At 47.3% G+C, this 21,382-nt stretch overlaps 1 protein-coding gene across 1 annotated transcript in view; it reads right to left on the reverse strand.

Moving 5' to 3' along the window:
• LOC146822470 (NACHT, LRR and PYD domains-containing protein 3-like) overlaps window positions 1–21,382 on the reverse strand; it is a 580,768-nt gene that overhangs the window by 435,957 nt on the left and 123,429 nt on the right. The window contains exon 5 of the mRNA XM_085613585.1: window positions 9,717–11,427. Coding sequence (XP_085469711.1) covers window positions 9,717–11,427 — 1,711 coding nt within the window. The remainder of the gene's footprint in view (window positions 1–9,716; window positions 11,428–21,382) is intronic.

The raw sequence follows: 21,382 nt of genomic DNA on the forward strand, positions 1-21,382 counted from the left end.
GATCGCGAAGGAGCCTCAAGCGGTTGCACTGGAAACTGGCCCATGGGTCACTCGTGGAGTGGAGGACAGAAATCTTTGGTGCAGGAGATGCTCAAGGCAGGCACTACTCGGAGCCCAAAGCACAACTTCGAGGAAGACCAGGAAGATGATGGTGTTGCAAAAGTTCACAGTGTCCAGGGGTGAAGGTTCCACGTCACCCACGATAGCCACGGGCCTCAGCTTTGCTGTGGACTCAGGGTAGCCTCGGTATAGTCTGGAAATCCACCTATGGTGATACAAAGACTTTGACGTCCGGCGGGAGCTTCAGCAATGCATACCGATCAGTTGCTTCTTTGGTGCCTGCCAAGCAGGGGAGTCACTCCTTGACCCCAAGGGAGATTTCTTCAGTCTTCTAAGCAAAGTAGAACGTCGAAGGTCCAGGATATATGTTGCAGAGTTTCATCCAGGGTAATCTAAAGTCGTAAGGACTGAGTTCCCATACTTATACAAAGTTTGGGGGCTGAGCATACTCTAGGGAACCACCTATGGAAGGGTTTGGAAAGAGGGGTGGTTACACCCATTTCCTTTGTCCAGTTTCGTGCCAAGGCAGGGGCAGGTAGCCCCTGCAACCGGTTTGAACTGGACTATGCACAGGGACACCGAGTGTGCCCCCAGTGCAGGACTTCAAAGCACCAGAGAGTGCTCCCGCCCAGCCCCAATACACTTCTGCCTGACTGGGGAGGTGGTTACACCTCCCTGGAACAAGAACCCTATTGTCCAGGCCTCCCCTGCTGGATTTTTGGTCAGCATCAGGAGGCCAGACCCGTGTCTGTGGCAGAGGCATCCATTTTGTGATGCCAGGGCTGTAGAAAGTCCAACCGGGTTAGACCAGTGTGAACATGTCTCTCTCTGTAGAAGAGTGGAATTCTACCCCCGCCGCCAGAACTGGCGGGGGGTAGTATTCCAAAGCATTTGACACCAAACACGACATGTTTCCGTGCAGGCATCCCAAAGTTAGCATTTACTGCAAGGTTATAATGCACTTAAGAGTATATGGTCAGGCTGCACCACAAACAGCATCAGAGGAGTTACTCTGAACGCTGCGAGGGGCTCTGCTCATGCAGAGGCACCCTCTCACATAAAAACCAAGCACTCTGCCTTCAGGATTGTTAAGGCCTGCCATATGAGTGACTTATAGGTTTTATATGTGTGTGCAATGGTAGTGATACAGGTAGCCTATACCACAGTAAGGGGTGCAAGCACACCCTTACCCAGGCTGCAGTAGCAGACCTGTGGTGCCATTTTGGAGTGCTTCCCAGGGGTGGCATACTACATGCTGCAGCCCCTGGTAGGCCTCTGAGGTACCTATGCCCTAGGTACATAGTATACCATATACTAGGGACTAGGGACTTATAAGGCACTCCAGAATCCAATTAGAGATGTACCTAATGTACATGGACACCATTTTAGAGAGAAATCAGCTAGGCTGTGGTCCTGATTAGCAGGGCCACAGCCAGACTTAGGTCGAGAAACAGTGAAACACCAGCAAAAAGTGGGGGTACCCATGTGAAGCAGATCCTACTCTCCTACACAACCCCCCCTCCCCAAACGCGGGGACATTAAACTAAACTAGACCAGTTGAGTCTTCATGTTCTAAGTGGATATACCTAGAAAGTCCATCTGCATTGGCATGGTTACTCCCAGGTCTATGTTCCACTGTAAAGTCCTTCCCCTGTAGGGAAATGGACCACCTAAGCAGTTTGGGGTTTTCACCCTTCATTTGTTTTAGCCATAAGAGGGGCTTATGGTCTGTCTGAACAAGGAAGTCCAAAATGGTTTGATCCTGACTCGATTCTAAGTGTCCCTGATCTTTACATTTCCAACCGCGACATCGCCCATAGAAGCTAACGGGAACCCGCGGATGTGTTTACACACTGCACACAGTCCCCGTGGGTCCCCAGTGTCACTACCTTGGGTAGTCCCTTGGGGTCCCAATGATTCTACAGGCTCTAGGCCTTGTGTCTAGTTCAGTCATGGTTCTTATACCACTTTTTTGGTATATGGTTTGGTACGCCCCTAGGGCCCAAACGTGTCTTTGTGCTATTACTGTTGATTGCTAACTTGTAAATTAAGTACTTCGAACTCCAGCCTCATAAAGAGACTAGAGGGGTGTGTTTTATCTTAAATACATATATTTTGAATATATACCTGGTGTGGTTGTCCTTTCATTTGGTCATTCAATAGATTATAGACTGGTAAAACAAGCTGCTTTACATTCCTTCAAGACTTAGCCTGAAGGCTGCTCTCTATAGCTACCACTAGGATAGCTTTCACATAAGGTTGTCTTTAACCATGCACCATAAGGGGTTGTTTGGACTGATACAAGGTGCCCACGAGAACTAGTGGGCAGCATATATCAGGCCACCTTCTCACACTGCCTGGTCAGTGTATGTGTGAAGCCCCTATCTACTGTGCTGTGTCTCTGGTGTATGTGAAGGGTGCTTGACTGATGATGTTTGTGCTCTGCCCGGTCAGTGTAAGAGGGAATCCTAAAACTGATTATGTTAGTTCTCTGCTCATTCAGCACACAAGGGAAGCCTTAACACACTGTGCTGTGCCTGCCTTTTCTGTGAGGGATGCTTGCTCTGATACTTTTAGTACTCTCCCTTTCAGTGTATGAGGGAAGCCTTAACAGACTGTACTGTGTCTGCACTGTGTGTGAAGGGTGCTTCTACTGATACTGGTACAGCTCTCCCTTTCAGTGCATGAGGGAAGCCTTAACACACTGCTGTGTGTCTGTGCTGTGTGTGAAGGGTGCTTGCTCTGATACTGGTACTACTCTCCTTTTCAGTGTATGAGGGAAGCCTTAACACACTGTGCTGTGTCTGCGCTGTGTGTGAAGGATGCTTACCCTGATACTGGTACTACTCTCCCTTTCAGTGTATGAGAGAAGCCTTAACACCCTGTTGTGTGTCTGCGCTGTGTGTGAAGAGTGCTTGTACTGATGATGTGTGTCCTCTGCCCGTTCAGTGTAAGAGGGAAGCCTTAACATGCTGCTGTGTGTCTGCGCTGTGTGTGAAGGGTGCTTGTACTGATGATGTTTGTGCTCTGCCCAGTCAGTGTAAGAGGGAAGCCTAACACGCTGTTGTGAGAAGGTGGCCTGATATATGCTGTCCACAAGTCATAGTGGGCACCTTGTATCAGTCCAAACAACCCCTTATGGTGAATTGGTTAAAGACAATCTTTATTGAAAGCTATCCTAGTGGTAGCTATGGAGAGCAGCCTTCAGGCTAAGTCTTGAAGGAATGTAAAGCAGCTTGTTTTACCAGTCTATAATCTCTTGAATGATCAAATTAAAGGACAACCACACCAGGTATATATTTAAAATATATGTATTTAAGATAAAACACACCCCTCTAGTCTCTTTATGAGGCTGGAGTTCAAAGTACTTAATTTACAAGTTAGCAATCAAAAATTCACCTTTGGGCCCTAGGGGCGTGCCAAACCATATACCAATAAAGTGATATAAGAACCACGACTGAACTAGACACAAGACCTAGAGCCTGTAGAATCGCTGGGACCCCAAGGAACCACCTAAGGTAGTGACTCAGGGGACCCACGGGGGCCGTGTGCAGTGTGTAAACACAACCGCGGGTTCCCGTTAGCTTCTATGGACAAAGTCACGGTTGGAAATTTAAAGGTTAGGGACACTTAGAATCGAGTCAGGACCAAACCCTTTTGGACTTAGGAAGTTCTAGGGCTAGCACCCACGGGAGCACTGGAGTACTCGTGTTACCTCACCTGGGTAAGCCGGGTGCATAGGTGTCTTTTGGTGTCGGGTCGCGTCGTCGATTGCAATGGAAGCTGGTGAAGATGTGCTGCTGCCGTGAAGAGGAGAAGTGTCTGAAGCAATCCAAGCCTGGATCTAGGATGGAAGGGACCTGAAAGCTGAGGGGACAGAGTCTGGGTCACTTACTAGTGACCAAGGGCAGGATGGACCAATTGCCACAAATTTTAGGTGCTTCAGGAGTTGACGGGTGTCTTGACTCTTCAGCCACGAGGTCCAGGAGGTGCCGATGATAACCAGGAGCTGGATTCGAGCTGTCCCACGCAGTTTGTCGAGTGCTCTGGTGTCGGTGACCAGATTGGACGGTCCCTGTGCTCAAGGCCCCCAACTTCTCAAAGGAATTTGTCATGCCGACTGACGAGTCAGAGCATGGAGTGGGAGCAGTGCTCTCACAACTGAATAAAGAAGGCCTAGACCAGCCTGTAGTCTTGCTTAGCTGGAGACTACTCCCTAGGAAACAGAGGTGGAGTGCCATAGAAAGGGAAGCTTTCGCTGTGGCCTGGGCACTGAAGAAGCTGAAGCCCTACTTGTTTGGGACTCACTTCCGGGTTCAGACCGACCACAGGCCTCTCAGATGGTTAATGCAGATGAGGGGGGAGAATCCAAAACTGCTGAGGTGGTCCATCTCCCTACAGGGAATAGACTTTACAGTGGAACACCGCCCTGGCACAGAGCACGCCAATGCAGATGACCTGTCCAGGTTCTTCCACCTTAGTGAATAGAACTCCCAGGCGAGTGGGTAGTTCTCGCTACTTTCAGCTGGAGGGGACATGTGTTAGACTTGGCATCTTTTGGCGTGTTTCCCCCGAGTTTTTGCTTTCTGACCTCCTGGTTTTGACTCTGTTTTTGCTGGTGTAACGTTTCTGTGCACTTTCGCACTGCTGGTCAGTGGTAAAGTGCAGGTGCTCTCTGTGTAAATTGTTTTATGGATTGGTGTTTCCATGATTGGATATTTGATTTACTTGTTAGTCCCTAGTAAAGTGCACTGAGTGTGCCAGGGCCTGTAAATCAAATGCTTCTACTGGGCCTGCAGCACTGATTGTGCCCCCAACGTGAGTAGCCCCGAAAAGGTAACTCAGACCTGCCATTACAGAGTCTGCGCGCAGTTTGTAACTGCCATGTCGACTTGGCAAATGCACACACTTGCCAGTCCTGAACCTTCCCTTTTCTTATATGTCAGGCACCCCTAAGGTAGGCCCAAGGTATCCCTGAGTGCAGGGTGCAGCGTATGTGAAAGATGGGACATGCCCGGGTGTGTGTGGCATGTCCCGCTAGTGAATTACAGCCAATTTCGTTTTTCACTATTGCAAGGCTACCGGTTCCCCATAGGAGAGAATGGGAGGTTTGTTTATAACATCTTATAAAAGTAACTGGCCGAGGGAATTAGGTAGGAAAATGAAGTATAGTATGACTGAACTCAGAATCTAAAGATGCATCTTTTAGTGAAGGTGATTTTTACATTCTGTGTTTGAAAATGCCACTTTTATAAAGTAGGTATTTTCTTGCTCAGTCATCCCGTGTGCTTCTGCTGGAATGTGGATTGCCTGTCTGGGTTTTGGATGACAGAAGGCTGGGGAGCCAGAGAGGCTCCAGATAATCTAGGTAGGTCAGGTAAGGGCTGAATAGACGTGGGCTGCGATGGGGCAAAGGGGGAAGAGATTTCCTTGCACCTCAAAGGGCCTGGTCTGCCTCTGACAAGGCCGTCTCCACCTCCTGCCAGGAAATCACACCAGAAAAGGCCGAACAGGTTCTGGCCAGGCACAGACACCCTCTGCCTGCAAGATCAAAGGATTTTTGTGTACAAATACTGGGGCCCAGGCCCCTGAACTTTAGAACTCATCTGGATCAAGAAGACTGCCAAGAAGAGCTGGAGAAGCTGTGAGGAGGAACTACCACTTGGCTGTGTGCTTTGCTGGGCTGACCTGCAGTGGCTGCTTCTGTCTTGGGCAGTGAATGGCCTGGACTGGACTTTCTGCAACCTAATTTGTGAGTCTCTCTGAGGGCTTGAGGTAGAGCTTGCCCCCTGTTCACGAAGTCTCAGGAACAGTAAAGACTTCAAGCTCTTCTGCTCGCAGCACTGGAGACTGTGTGTTTTGTGCTGTATCAGAGGAAAAGCAACTCGACGACGTCTACGACGCAGCTGCCGACTCTGTGTCCTGAAGGCACCACCGCAACGCCGCACTGCAACCTTGGTCTCACCGGCGACGCCTGTTGATGCCGCCACAAGCCGCTGCTTGCACCGTGACCTGCTGGCACCGCACTCCGCACCATCTCGCTTCACACCAAAACCTTGGCACCGCAGAGAGCACCACCGCAATGCCGCAACGCAACCTAAGTCTCAGCGACGACGCCTGATGACGCCACCACGGAGCCGCGACTCACACAGCGACCTGTGGGCACCGCACTCCGCACCGCCTTGCTTCACGAGGACGCCTTGGCCTCCCCAACACCGCCACCCCACATCGAAATTGACACTGCTGCTTGCACCGTGGTTCGAGGGCAATGCTTGTAAGTCACACGAAGCACCTCCCTCATCCCGCACCGCAGCCTTGGCCCACCGACGCCAGCACCATCGACTCCTGCTGTGGTTGATGTGCCATCACGGAGGTTGATGGCATTGCAATTGTCTGTGGGATAGGAAGGCCATGCAGGGGGTTGGTGAAGTGCCTGAAGAGTGCTTCTTTTAGTGGGTTCATTGATGAAGTTGACATGCTACTTGTCTTTGGCTGGTGTGAGGAGTTATATGCGTGTTACGCATAGGAAGTTCAGAAGCTTCAGTCTATTGGGATGTTCTTTGTCCTCCATTTTCATTCCTGGCTGTAGAAGGAGTGTTAGTTGTCAGCAGGGAGCACCAGGATGCAGAAGGTTTTCGCTTGCACTTACGTTTTAGTTGGAACCTGGGAGACCAATTTCCAATACTAATGCGGCTCATGCAACTACAAGCCCTCCTGTCATGTTTGTGTGCTATGTCTATGGCTCATCTCTTCCCCCTTGATCAGTCAGACACCATAGACTCATGTGGGAATGCTGGCCTAGATTATAGGAGTGTGATAACGCTGTCCTAGAGTGTAAGAGCATGAAAATGGTGTCCTAGAGTGCAAATGTTTGGGAACGCTGTCCTAGAGTGTAAGAGCGTTGGAACAGTGTGCTAGAGTGTAAGAGAGTAGGAATGGTGTCCTAAAGTCTAAGAGTGTGGGAACACTGTCCTAGAGTTTAAGAGTGTGGGAATGGTGTCCTAGAGTGTAAGAGTGTGGGAACGCTGTCCATGAGTGCAAGAGCTTGGGAACGGTGTCCTAGAGTGTAAGAGCGTAGGAACGCTGTCCATGAGTGCAAGAGCTTGGGAACGGTGTCCTAGACTGTAAGGGAGTGGGAACAGTGTCCTAGAGTGTAAGAGTGAGAGAATGCTGTCCTGGAGTGCAAGAGAGTGGGAATGCTGTCCTAGAGCGGAGGAGCTTGGGATCTGTGTCCTTAAGTGTAAGAGTGTGGGAACGCTGTCCTAGAGTGTAAGAGTGTGGGAATGCTGTCCATGAGTGCATGAGCTTGGGAACCGTGTCCTAGAGTGTAAGAGCGAAGGAACACTTTCCTAAAGTGCAGGAGCATGGGAAGGGTGTCCTAGACTGGAAGGGAGTGGGAACAGTGTCCTAGAGTGTAAGAGTGAGAGAATGCTGTCCTGGAGTGCAAGAGAGTGGGAATGCTGTCCTAGAGCAGAGGAGCTTGGGAACTGTGTCCTAAAGTGTAAGAGTGTGGGAACGCTGTCCTAGAGTGTAAGAGTGTGGGAACCATGTTCTAGAGTGTAAGAGTGTGAGAACGCTGTCCTAGAGTATAAGAGCGGGGGAATGGTGTCCTAATGTGTAAGAGTGTGAAAACACTGTCCTAGAGTGTAAGAGCGTGGGAACAGTTTCCTGTGGTGTAAGAACATCGGAACGCTGTCCTAGAGTGTAAGATAAGAGTGTGGGAACGCTGTCCTAGAGTGTAAGAGAGTGGGAACCATGTTCTAGAGTATAAGAGTGTGGGAACGCTGTCCTAGAGTGTAAGCGTGTGGGAACAGTGTCCTAATGTGTAAGAGCATGAAAACGCTGTCCTAGAGAGTAAGAGCTTGGGAACAGTTTCCTTTGGTGTAAGAACATGAGAATGCTGTACTAGAGTGTAAGAGCGTGGGAACCATGTCCTGGAGTGTAAGAGTGTGGGAACAGTTTCCTGTGGTGTAAGAACATGGGAACGCTGTCCTGGAGTGTAAGATAGGAGTGCTGGAACGCTGTCCGAGAGTGTAAGATAAGAATGTGGGAACGCTGTGCTATAGTTTAAGATAAGAGTGTGGGAACGCTGTCCTAGAGTGTAAGAGCTTGGGAACGGTGTCCTAGAGTGTAAACGTGTGGGAACGCTTTTCTAGAGTGTTTGAGCATGGGAATGGTGTCCTAATGTGAAGGAGCATGAAAATGCTGTAAGTGTACGAGTGTAAATGAGTGTAAGAGTGTGGAAACAGTTTCCTGTGGTGTGGGAACATGGGAACACTGTCCTGGAGTGTAAGATAGGAGTGTGGGAACGGTGTCCTGGAGTGTAAGATAGGAGTGTGGGAATGGTGTCCTAGAGTGTAAGATAGGAGTGTGGGAACGGTATCCTAGAGTGCAAGATGAGAGTGCAGGAACGCTGTCCTAAAGTGTAAGATAAGAGTGTGGGAACGCTGTCCTGGAGTGTAAGATAAGAGTGCGGGAACAATGTCCAGGAGTGTAAGATAAGAGTGCGGGAACGTTGTCCTGGAGTGTAAGATAAGAGTGTGGGAATTCTGTCCGGGAGTGTAAGATAAGAGTGTGGGAATGCTGTCCTGGAGTGTAAGATAAGAGTGTGGGAAAGCTGTCCTGGAGTGTAAGATAAGAGTGTGGGAACGGTGTCCTGGAGTGTAAGATAAGAGTGTGGGAATGCTGTCCTGGAGTGTAAGATAAGAGTGTGGGAACGGTGTCCTGGAGTGTAAGATAAGAGTGCGGGAACGTTGTCCTGGAGTGTACGATAAGAGTGTGGGAACGCTGTCCTGGAGTGTAAGATAAGAGTGCTGGAACACTGTCCTGGAGTGTAAGATAAAACTGTGGGAACAGTGTCCTGGAGTGTAAGATAAGAGTGCGGGAACGCTGTCCTGGAGTGTAAGATAAGAGTGTGGGAACGCTGTACTGGAGTGTAAGATAAGAGTGTGGGAACGCTGTCCTGGAGTGTAAGATAAGAGTGCGGGAACGGTGTCCTGGAGTGTAAGATAAGAGTGTGGGAACGCTGTCCTGGAGTGTAAGATAAGAGTGTGGGAACGCTGTCCTGGAGTGTAAGATAAGAGTGCGGGAACGTTGTCCTGGAGTGTACGATAAGAGTGTGGGAACGCTGTCCTGGAGTGTAAGATAAGAGTGTGGGAACAGTGTCCTGGAGTGTAAGATAAGAGTGTGGGAACGCTGTACTGGAGTGTAAGATAAGAGTGTGGGAACGCTGTCCTGGAGTGTAAGATAAGAGTGCGGGAACGGTGTCCTGGAGTGTAAGATAAGAGTGTGGGAACGCTGTCCTGGAGTGTAAGATAAGAGTGTGGGAACGCTGTCCTGGAGTGTAAGATAAGAGTGTGGGAACGCTGTCCTGGAGTGTAATAAGAGTGCGGGAACGCTGTCCTAGAGGGCAAGAGCTTGTTAGTGCAGGGCTCCTTTATAAAGACTCTGCTCCACAGCACAGCACTCTTAACATACACAGGCACAAACCAAAATGTGAAAATTTGTGTTTAACTGATACAGGCACGAACATGAGCGTACAACATTTCTGTTTACTACACAGTAGCACATTACTGAATATAAAGCATTTACAATTTACACAGAGATTCATAAAGCACAGTATAGAATATTTATATATAACACACTGAAGCACATACCTGAACGTAGAGCATTTCATCACCCCAGGCTTCATGATTTCCTGAATTTCTGGACCAAAGTGTACATCTGACACTCTGAGAGTCTTGTCGCCTTGGGAACAGCTTAAGCAGAATGAAAGAACTTTGAAATCCATGTAATGGACTCCCCGAGGATAGAAGTTTGCTACAGTAATGTTCTGAATATTGTTCATGGTGCTGGAAACAATATCTTCATCTTGAACCTCATGCAGGCAATGGAAAACATCCAATGCCTGGCTGTGATCTTTATACTGCTGAAGCCATGCCACGAGGTCGGCTCTTGCGCTGCGAGATATTGTACATCCAAGGTCTTTCTCTACATGTCGCATTTGGTCTTTGCTCATGAGGCCAAACAGGAAACGCACAGTCAGCATGAAATGACCATTCGTATATTGACTGTATTCCGACAATAAATGGTTTACATCTGTCTGAGGATTTAGTGGGCAGGTCTCTGTGCCCATGTCCATGTCAAGGATGTAGAACAAGGCTGCAAAAAACTCCTGAAAGCTGAGGTGGATGAAGCTGTAGGCTGTATAAACATCAATGTCTTGCTGGAAGATGGTCTGAATGAGAAACAGAGACTGGATGTCTGAGACTTCGAGGCCACATTTTCTAAGGTCCTCGTCATCGAAGAGGATTCTCTGCTCAAAGATGCCGTTGAGTGCCAGAGAGCAGAGCTTCTTCAGGCTCCTTTGCATGGTCTGTACAGAAGCACCACTGTGGTCCCTCAACAAAGTGGACAAGAAGAACAAATAGACCGATGTTGTGGTCTTTGAAGAATTCGTAATATCCTGGCCTCTCTCCAGCTGCTGCTTCATGACAGTACATACGATCCAGCAGACGATGGGGAGGAAGCACATGGTATACAGGATGTCATTGCCTTTGACCATAGCAAGGGCTTGGGATGCATGCTCATCATTGCCAAAGAAACCACTGAAGTAAGCTTTCCTGTCCTCTTTTGTAAATCCTATTATCTCAGCACAAAGATTAGCCTTTATGCACTGCCTGAGCCATGCCAGAGCTGTCGGGCGTGTGGTGATGATCATGGAGCACCCCGGCAGGATATTTCTTCTCAACAGGTTACTCAGAGTGACTTCCACAGGATTCTTCTGACATGGATCACTGCAGTGCTGGTCCTCCTTCAAGTCGAGAGAAAACTTCAGCTCATCAAAGCCATCAAGGATGAACAGTATCTTGTTGGGATCAGCGGGCAGCGCACTCATTGGTATGTTCCTGTCAGGGCAACTGGCTGCAATCACATCAATTACACTTTTGTGGCTTCTGACTTGGTTGATTTCTCTGCAGCTGAGGTAGAACACGTAATCAAACAGTTCCTGGTAGAGCTCTCCTAGAGCCCAGTCCAGCATGATTTTTCGGGCTGTCATGGTCTTCCCAATGCCCGCTGGCCCCTGCAACACTACAGTCCTGGGTCTGTGCCCATCCGCCGCGGTAGCGAAGAGAGCATCTAAATCAGTGTAGTGCGTAGAATGGGCCAGGCTGTCCATGATATCAGTGTGCTTCTTTCCATAGGACATGATCTCATGCTGACGATCCTGCTCGTAGCGATACTTCTGGACAATCAGCAGCTTTGTATATCTGTTCTGCAGTGGGACCATCTCAGCCATCCGGGCGTTTCTGTCTTCAATCAGTCTGTACTGCTCTACAATAAGCTTCATGTATCTCCTCCTGAAATCTGAGCATAAGAACATGGTCAATATTGCTAGCTCTTGTACCTTTAAATTCAGAAAGGGGAACAACACTAAGTCTTGTTGCAAAATTATATTACAGTAAAGCTGTATTTAAATAGTTGCAAAGCACAAACTGCTGCCTCAAAGGCTTTGAGGTGATAATCAAAGGGTAGACCCCAATAAGTCACTAGGACCTGGGTATCAAACAGTACAGTAGTAAGTGGTCCCAGTGGGCATAAACTAGGAACGAGTGCAAATTGAAAACAATTTAAACAAAATAACACTGATACTTTAGGAGGAAATTGGTTCAATGTTATTTAATTACATTGAACAGTTGTAGGTACTGGTTGGTCAACAAATGATTCCAAACAATTTGCACAAGTGCTCCACAGCAGTGGGAGAAAGGAAAGGGGAGGTAAAAGTGCATTAAGTGAGGGTCAGAAAGGTGAAAGAAAAAGATGGTGACATCGTCATAATCACAAAATTAGTTACAATAAAAATGGCTTGTTTAAGCCACAAAAAGTGATGGTCTGTCTAACATTGGCATAACAAGAAAAAGTATCACAGTTACAAATCATTGTTGATAGTGGTTGGCATAGAACGACAACACAGTCGACGTTTCGACCCCAAATAGAGTGTAGGCTTTTAAATTCCTTACGGCGGGGTCTTCATTAGGACTAGAACAAAGGGGCACCTGGGAAGAATGAGAAACAACGCTAAGTCTAAAGTTTAGTGGCACTGTTTGTTAATGAGCAAAAAGTGGTGTAAAAAGCTTAATAATATTACCATGAGACACCCTTAACTGTGGGTGGTGGAGTTGAAATGGGGCCCGTAGGCTCCTCTTGAAGGATGCAGCTTTTACCGAGAGTGACAATCAATAGCTTAGAGTAATTAACAATAGCATGTTTGCAGATGGAAACGCCACAGGAGTCACTGCAGGATTAAACTAGAAGAGATGAAACAAATGGTAAAATCAAGGAAAGGCCAGTTTTCAGACACTCACCCATAGTCACAGATCAGGGTTGAATCCATCATCATTCTTTAGCTCACTTTGCCATCTCAATTCAGACCCAGCTATATGCAAATCAGTCTTGACCCTCTGCCTCATGGGTACAGTCCAGCCCGAACTGCCAAGTCAGGTCTTCCTTGAACCGGAAAAAAACATCCTGGGACTGGTTTCGAGGTAACACCCCTCATCAGCCAGGCTAGCTTGAATCCAGTGGCAAAGTGAGCATGGGACCGACGTCTGGGCATACCCTGCCAACTTAATGCAAACAAAGCAAACACAAGGAGATGGTGGACGGAGCGCTGAAACTTTTCAGACACTCACCCATAGTCACAGATCTGGGTTGAAACCATCATCATTCTTTAGCTGACTTTGCCTCCTCAGATCAGACCCAGCAATATGCAAATCAGTCTTGACCCTGTGCCTCAAGGGAACAGTCCAGCCCGGACTGCCAAGCCAAGTCCTCCCTGAACCGGAAACAAACATCCTTGGACCAGTTTCGGGGTAACACCCCTCATCAACCAGGCTAGCTTGAATCCAGTGGCAAAGTGAGCATGGGAGCACATCTGGGCATACCTTGCCAACTTAGGGCGGACGAAGCACACACAAGGAGATGATGGAAGGAGCACTGAAACTTTTCAGACACTCACCCCCAGTAACAGATGTGGGTTGAATCCATCATCATTCTTTAGCTGACTTTGCTTCCTCAGTTCAGACCCAGCTATAAGCGACTCAGTCTTGACCCTGTGCTTCATGGAAACATTCCAGCCCTATATGCCAAGTCAGGTCTTCCCTGAACCGGAAACAAGCATCCTGGACCGGTTTCGGGGTAACACCCCTCATCAGCCAGGCTAGCTTGAATCCAGTGGCAAAGTGAGCAAGGGACCTATGTCTGGGCATACTCTGCCAACTTAGGGTGAACAAAGCAAACACAAGGAGATGATGGACGAAGCGCTGAAACATTTCAGACACTTACCCCCAGTCACAGATCTGGGTCAAATCTATCATCATTCTTTAGCTCACTTCAGACCCAGCTATATGAAAATCAGTCTTGACCCTGTGCCTCATGGGAACAGTCGAGCTCGAACTGCCAAGCCAGGTCTTCCCTGAACTGGAAACAAGCATCCTGGGACCAGTTTTGGGGTAACACCCCTCATGAGCCAGGCTAGCTTGAATCCAGTGACAAAGTGAGCAAGGGATCTATGTCTGGACATACCCTGCCAACCTAGGGCGAAAAAAGCAAACACAAGGAGATGACGGACGGAGCACTGAAACTTTTCAGACACTCACCCCCAGTCACAGACCTTGGTTGAATCCGTCATCATTCTTGAGCTCACTTCGAAACCTTAGTTCAGACCCAGCTATATGCAAATCAGTGTTGACCTTGTGCCTCATGGGAAAGTCCAGGCCAAACTGCCAGGTCAGGTCTTCCCTGAACTAGCAATAAGCATCCTGGTACCGGTTTTGGGGTAACACCCCTCATCAGTCAGGCTAGCTTGAATCCAGTTGCAAAGTTAGAAAGGGACCCACATTTGGGAATACCCTGCCAATTTAGGGAGAACAAAGCAAACACAAGGAGATGATGGACAGAGCGCTGAAACTTTTCAGGCACTCACCCCCAGTCACAGTTCTGAGTTGAATCCATCACCATTCTTTAGCTCACTTCGCCACCTTAGTTCAGACCCAGGAATATGCAAATCAGTCTTGACCCTGTGCCTCAAGGGAACAGTCTACCCCGAACTGCCAAGCCAGGTATTCCCTGAACCGGAAACAAACACCCTTGGACCAGTTTCAGGGTAATACCCCTCATCAGCCAGGCTAGCTTGAATCCAGTGGCAAAGTGAGCATGGGACCACATCTGGGCATACCTTGCCAACTTAGGGCGAACAGAGCAAACACAAGGAGATAATGGAAGGAGCGCTGAAACATTTCACACACTCACCCCCAGTCACAGATGTGGGTTGAATCTATCATCATTCTTTAGCTCACTTCGCCACCTCAGTTCAGACCCAGCTATATGCAAATCAGTCTTTACCCTGTGCCTCATGGGTCCAGTCCAGCCCGAAATGTCAAGTCAGGTCTTCCCTGAACCAGACAAAAGCATCCTAGGACTGGTTTCGGGGTACCACACCTCATCAGCCAGGCTAGCTTGAAACCACTGGCAAAGTGAGCAAGGGACCTGGGTATACCCTGCAAACTTAGGGCAAACAAAGCAAACACAAGGAGATGATGGACGGAGCGCTGAAACTTTTCAGACACTCACCCCCAGTCACAGATCTGGGTCAAAACCATCATCATTCTTTAGCTAACTTCAGACCCAGCTATATGCAAATCAGTCTTGACCCTGTGCCTCATGGGTACAGTCCAGCCCGAACTGCCAAGTCAGATATTCCCTGAACAGTACAAAAGCATCCTAGGACTGGTTTCGGGGTATCACACCTCATCAGCCAGGCTAGCTTGAATCCAGTGGCAAAGTGAGCATGGGACCACATCTGGGCATACCTTGCCAACTTAGGGCGAACAAATCAAACACAAGGAGATAATGGAAGGAGCGCTGAAACTTTTCAGACACTCACCCCCAGTCACAGATGTGGATTTTATCCATCATCATTCTTTAGCTCACTTCGCCACCTCAGTTCAGACCCAGCTATATGCAAATCAGTCTTTACCCTGTGCCTCATGGGTCCAGTCCAGCCAGAACTGTCAAGTCAGGTCTTCCCTGAACCAGACAAAAGCATCCTAGGACTGGTTTTGGGGTACCACACCTCATCAGCCAGGCTAGCTTGAAACCACTGGAAAAGTGAGCAAGGGACCCACGTCTGGGTATACCCTGCAAACTTAGGGCAAACACAAGGAGATGATGGACGGAGCGCTGAAACTTTTCAGAAACTCACCCCCAGTGACAGATCTGGGTCAAATCCATCATCATTCTTTAGCTAACTTCAGACCCAGCTATATGCAAATCAGTCTTGACCCTGTGCCTCATAGGTACAGTCCAGCCCGAACTGCCAAGTCAGGTATTCCCTGAACAGTACAAAAGCATCCTAGGACTGGTTTCGGGGTATCACACCTCATCAACCAGGCTAGCTTGAATCCAGTGGCAAAGTGATCATGGGAGCACATCTGGGCATACCTTGCCAACTTAGGGCGGACAAAGCAAACACAAGGAGATGATGGAAGGAGCACTGAAACTTTTCAGACACTCACCCCCAGTAACAGATGTGGGTTGAATCCATCATCATTCTTTAGCTGACTTTGCTTCCTCAGTTCAGACCCAGCTATATGCGACTCAGTCTTGACCCTGTGCCTCATGGAAACATTCCAGCCCTAACTGCCAAGTCAGGTCTTCCCTGAACCGGAAACAAGCATCCTGGACCGGTTTCGGGGTAACACCCCTCACCAGCCAGGCTAGCTTGAATCCAGTCGCAAAGTGAGCAAGGGACCTATGTCTGGGCATACTCTGCCAACTTAGGGTGAACAAAGCAAACACAAGTAGATAATGGACGAAGCGCTGAAACATTTCAGACACTCACCCCCAGTCACAGATCTGGGTCAAATCTATCATCATTCTTTAGCTCACTTCAGACCCAGCTATATGAAAATCAGTCTTGACCCTGTGCCTCATGGGAACAGTCGAGCTCGAACTGCCAAGCCAGGTCTTCCCTGAACTGGAAACAAGCATCCTGGGACCAGTTTTGGGGTAACACCCCTCATGAGCCAGGCTAGCTTGAATCCAGTGACAAAGTGAGCAAGGGATCCATGGCTGGACATACCCTGCCAACCTAGGGCGAACAAAGCAAACACAAGGAGATGACGGACGGAGCACTGAAACTTTTCAGACACTCACCCCCAGTCACAGACCTTGGTTGAATCCGTCATCATTCTTGAGCTCACTTCGAAACCTTAGTTCAGACCCAGCTATATGCAAATCAGTGTTGACCTTGTGCCTCATGGGAAAGTCCAGGTCAAACTGCCAGGTCAGGTCTTCCCTGAACCAGCAATAAGCATCCTGGTACCGGTTTCGGGGTAATGTGGAAATGTGGATTTTCCTGGTCAGTTATGTCCCCTATCTTGGACCCCAACGGTTCTATGTGCATGTCACAAGTACATGTATGTTCCCTCCAGTTCCAGTTTTGATGACGCAAACACATGTGCGTCCACCGTCAACATGTCCTCTGTCAGATCCGCCATGAATGGGCTGGATATTCGCTTCCTAAGTATGAAAAGCCACCGACATTATATGGCTCAGTTACTCCATTTTTACAGTTCAGGCGAGTAGGCCCGATTCTGTCCTCAAGCCTTTCCCTGCTCTCTGCCTCTGACAGCTTCAACTTGAGCTCGCATCTGTATCCATGAACTTTGTCCTACTCCCTGTGCGGCTAACGGTGCCTGCCTCGGCCAGTTTCGCCTGCCTGCCAAGAAGCTGTATTTCACCTTCGAATTATCTACTTTGCTCTTCAGCCGATGCATTCCTGTCTAGTAGTTTAGGTAAACATTTCCTTTAGCTCCCAAGCAAAGGGTTTGGCTTCTCTGTTCTCATGCAAGTAATTCATAGCCCTGTTGCCATGGAAAGTTTTCTGCCCCTTGCATCTCATATAGACACTTAGACGCTTGTACACGCACTCAGTCAGTATAGAATAGATTTTGTCCGAGAGCCCTTCCCTTGTGGATAACACAGTTCTTTAAACATAGGATATTAGATATGATTTGGGATTAGGTTGACATAACCCCAGACTTTTGTCTCCACATGTAGAGCTAAATGTCAAGTCCCTTTCTCCCTCTAGTTGCACGTCTATCACACGTCATGCTGCTGCGCGCGCATCTCTGCCAAGTATTTCTGCTGACATTGCGAAATCATTTCCAGGTATCCACCCACACATGACAATTTACCCATTATCATCAAGTGGACGCCCACATGGACGCCCACCTTCACGCCTACTTACACGCCCACATGCTCTTATCTCATTCTCTCTTGCTCTCTTGCATACGTACAATTGAGAAATGTATATATACTGTACTCTGTGAATAATGTTTTGAGAATATTGAGAATACCTTTCAGCCCCGTCCAGATCCTTTTTTGGTGATGGTGATATTCTCCCTTTGACTCGAGTTATTGGAATAAAGACCTTTATGAATCTGATACCACAGACTCAGCCTCTTGCTTTATGCATGATCTTATTGATATCTGAAAAATTATGACAGCGTGATATTTTATTTACCACAGAATGGCGCCCGAATAGTTTAATCTCTTTCCCCACACGCCGGAGATGAAGGTCCAGTTTTGCTCCCTTCCATAGCCGTGATGGACTTCAAGCGTGCACGTCGCGGGTTTTCCCGCCAACTCCCTCAGGCCACCGAAGGGGACAGACTGCGACCAGGCATCCATACGAGGCGGTGAGGAACGCAGATTGTCTACCCAGAGCCCACCTGCGAGAGAGCTGTGTCCGAGGTATACAGAGGCCCACCAGGTTTTCGAAGTCCCGATGTCCAGAGGGTCCGATGTCCGCAGTCGTCGAGTCCAGTCCATTCTCCGAGGCCTTCCGTTTCAAGGAGCTACCCGGTGAGTACCATCGCCGGGGAGGCGTGTTGACGCGCACATAGGTTGTGCCGGTCAAGACGGATTTGGGTACACAAATCCGGTCTGCACTGTTTAGCAGTGTATATGTACTGTTTAGCAGTATATCAAGTATTCCGAAGTATCTAGTTATTGTCAAGAATTCTGCTTGGTGATTAGTTATGCAGACTGTCATCATTGTTGGTCATTTTTAAAGGTTAAAATGTTTAATGTTTAATGTTTAATGTGTTAAAATGTCCTGCATGTTGTGGTATGAATGACTGTTCATTATTGTGCCTTTTGTACCAAGTGTGTTCAAGACAAAGTGTTCAAGATTAAGTATCAGATCAGTTGTCAATATGCCGCTCTTTTCGAAATTAAGACAGATCACTACTAGAAAAGGGGTACTTGAAGAAGCAGTCCCTATTCCTCCTAGGGACACTCCAGGGCACTTCATGTACCACAAACATGGCTTAGATGCCATACTATTTCTTGATTTATGGGTGGACTACACCAAAGAGTTACCAGGAAGTCAGAGGTGGCCCGTAGCTGGGACCTGGGATGCAGAATGCATTATGAAAGTAGAAGAAGAGTTATGGAAAAGGACAGCTAGACAGTAACAAAAATATGTCATTGAATTATGGCATAAAGAATTGCATAGACGCACAGAGAAAGCGCTCAGAAAAATAGAGAAAAAGTAGGGAGGATTCAGACAAAGCCCGAGAAAACGTGTTAGTTGAGGAAGGTATCTGAGTAAAAGCAGAACAAGTAGACAGACAACGAAACACTCTTATGAAAGAGGAAATGTAGACCAGCTTGGAAGGATGCCATTGAGTTTTTGGCGCAAGGAGTGACATAGAAGGACAGAGTAAGTGTTTCACGAAGCAGAGAGAAGTGGACTGGAGTCTGGAAAAGCCAAGGATGAGATGTTACAGGAGGAATTTGAGCTGGTAAAATGAGCGCAGGCTGACAGAAAAAGAAATACTGACGTTGCTGGTATTTATCCCGTCCTTTCAGAGGACCTAGCAAGAGTGGCCCCAGTAAAAAGACCAGTTATAATACATATATTAATTACATAGTAGCCCAAAGGTTCTTGAGCCCCCCACCAAATGAACAGCGCATAGCTGGTGTTTACATGGTCCAACATTTGACTACGTTGTCAATAGGAAATTGAGAGGGGTGCAGCTAGAGAAGGAGCAACTCCTGTGATTTGATGACACCCCTAATGTACAAAGTGTTAACGAAAAATAATTAGTGACAAGTTTAGCTTGGAAAAAGAATTGTGGGTATTTCGAATTTGCAAATTTTTCATGAATACAGGTTTGTGTTCTTGATGGTCCAGTGAGCCAATGTGCTGGGTCAAGTCGGTAAGATTATGACCCCCTGAGTGCAAATTGTATGTAAAAATAATTTTTCAATTGAGCGAATTATTGCAGTTTTTATGGAATTGAGTAGTCTTTTTGTCTTTGACAGCTTCAGAGTGAGGAGAAGGTGGGGGCCGTGTAGAGCAGAATGTGATACAGAAATCGGAGACAGATTCTGACCTTGTAGCCAGTGTAGGTGGGGGCCGATGAGAGGAGCAGAACAGGGCACTGCTTAGAAGGCTTCTCTGACATCGCATCTGTGTAATGCCTGCAGCTGGAGAGCCTTGGGGCCAGGAGTAGGAAAAACAAACAAAAGATGGCTGGCAGCCCAGGCTCAGGCCGCGCTGAGGGGCTATTTTTAACTTCTCTGATAAGACAGGGCAGCTGAGAAATGTAAGTCGAGAAAGATTCCCTTGTTCTATTCTGTGCAAAACAAGTGCCCCGAGGAAATGTCTATGGAGAAGATTTGTTTTATTTTTTAGCAATTGTTATATTGCTTCTGGTCAGAAAGTAAAATGTTGCTCTTGCTTGGAATTTTAAGGGCTATGTGCCTATATAAAAACGATTTTCAAATTCAGACATTTTTGAATTGTGGCCACAAGCTGCCACCAGTTGCATTGGATAAATGATCCAGTGGTTACGGGTCTGTGAGGAAAGATGTGGGATGCATCTTCGACTAGGACATGAGGGTACATTGTGTACAAAGATGCATAGCTCATTTTTATAAAAAAAAAAAAAAAAAAAAAGAGAGACAGGTTTGTGTGTTCGTCATTTTTTGATTATTGTTGCTGATCCTGTGTGTCAGACTTGACGCGGTCATCATTGGGATGACCCACTGCCAGATGGGGTTGTATAGGGCAGGTAAATAAGTTATTGATTATAAGCCTGACAAATTAAGCAGGCCAGAATGTTCGCATCTGAGCTGTAGGTACTGTAATTGCGCATCGCTGCTCATTTATATATGTTAGTGTAATTATCTATGCTTTCTGTGCCCGGTATACTGATGGCTTGGCACAATTACTAAATTTCACAGACATGATATTACCATTATCATGCTGTCAAAATAGCAGACAACACGTTATCAGTGTATGTCTAATTGGTGTTGGAGATGAATGAAACAAAAGAAAAGGGCTATGCAAGACTAAAATATTTTTCACATAACTGCCTTTCTCTTATAGACAGGCAGCCTCGGTCATATGTTTCCAGATTGGACATTAAGGAACAATTATGATCTGTGCACTCGCATTTTAACTCTTGAAAGGCCTGTTTTAAATAAGGACTGCCACCACAGAGTGACAAATAAGGCTCGGTATTTAGGGTAATGAGAAAATATCTGACAGGATTTCCTTTTTAAAGTTTGCTTTAGTAAGCTCATTCTTGTGAGTGGTGGCCCCAAAAGTTGACTTGTTTTTAAATTAGGCTGTTTATTGTATAGGTGGAAATTATTGCAGAATTACTGATTTTTTTTTTAGCAGATGAATTATTTATTATCAACTTTAACAACTGTTCTTAAACTTGGTTTTCCGAATATTTAGGTAATTTAGCATTCCTATTAGGGCCTCCTAGCATTGATATTGACTTCAGGTTGGTGTAGGTTCATGTACTAGGGACATTTGCATATGAGATGTCATTTGGCTAGCTTATGAGCTAACACAATGAGGTTTGTACATTAATTTGAAGGATTTCTCGCCGTTTCACATACGCTGTGTATCTCCTATAATTTTGCTTACGCCCAGTAGCTACACACAGGGATTAATAGGGTTGACAAGACACAGGGTTTGATAGTGTTTGACAGCAGTGAAATCTGTTTCAGATTTCCTCCTGTCAAAAAGGGGGGGAAGGAGGAGAATATTGGCTTTCTGCTGGCCCCTGAGGAGGTTCGCTTCCCGCTAGCCCCTTAAGAAATTAAGCCCCTTAGAAATTAGCCCCCTTAGAAATTAAGCCAAGGAAATAGGTATGGTGTTTTCCCCTTTTTCTCATGTTTTATTGTGATCTTTCAGGGGAATTAGTTGTGGGCACCGGAACGTATTCAATTG

Source organism: Triturus cristatus, chromosome 6 (genome assembly GCF_964204655.1).
Source record: "Triturus cristatus chromosome 6, aTriCri1.1, whole genome shotgun sequence".
NCBI classification, from domain to species: domain Eukaryota; kingdom Metazoa; phylum Chordata; class Amphibia; order Caudata; family Salamandridae; genus Triturus; species Triturus cristatus.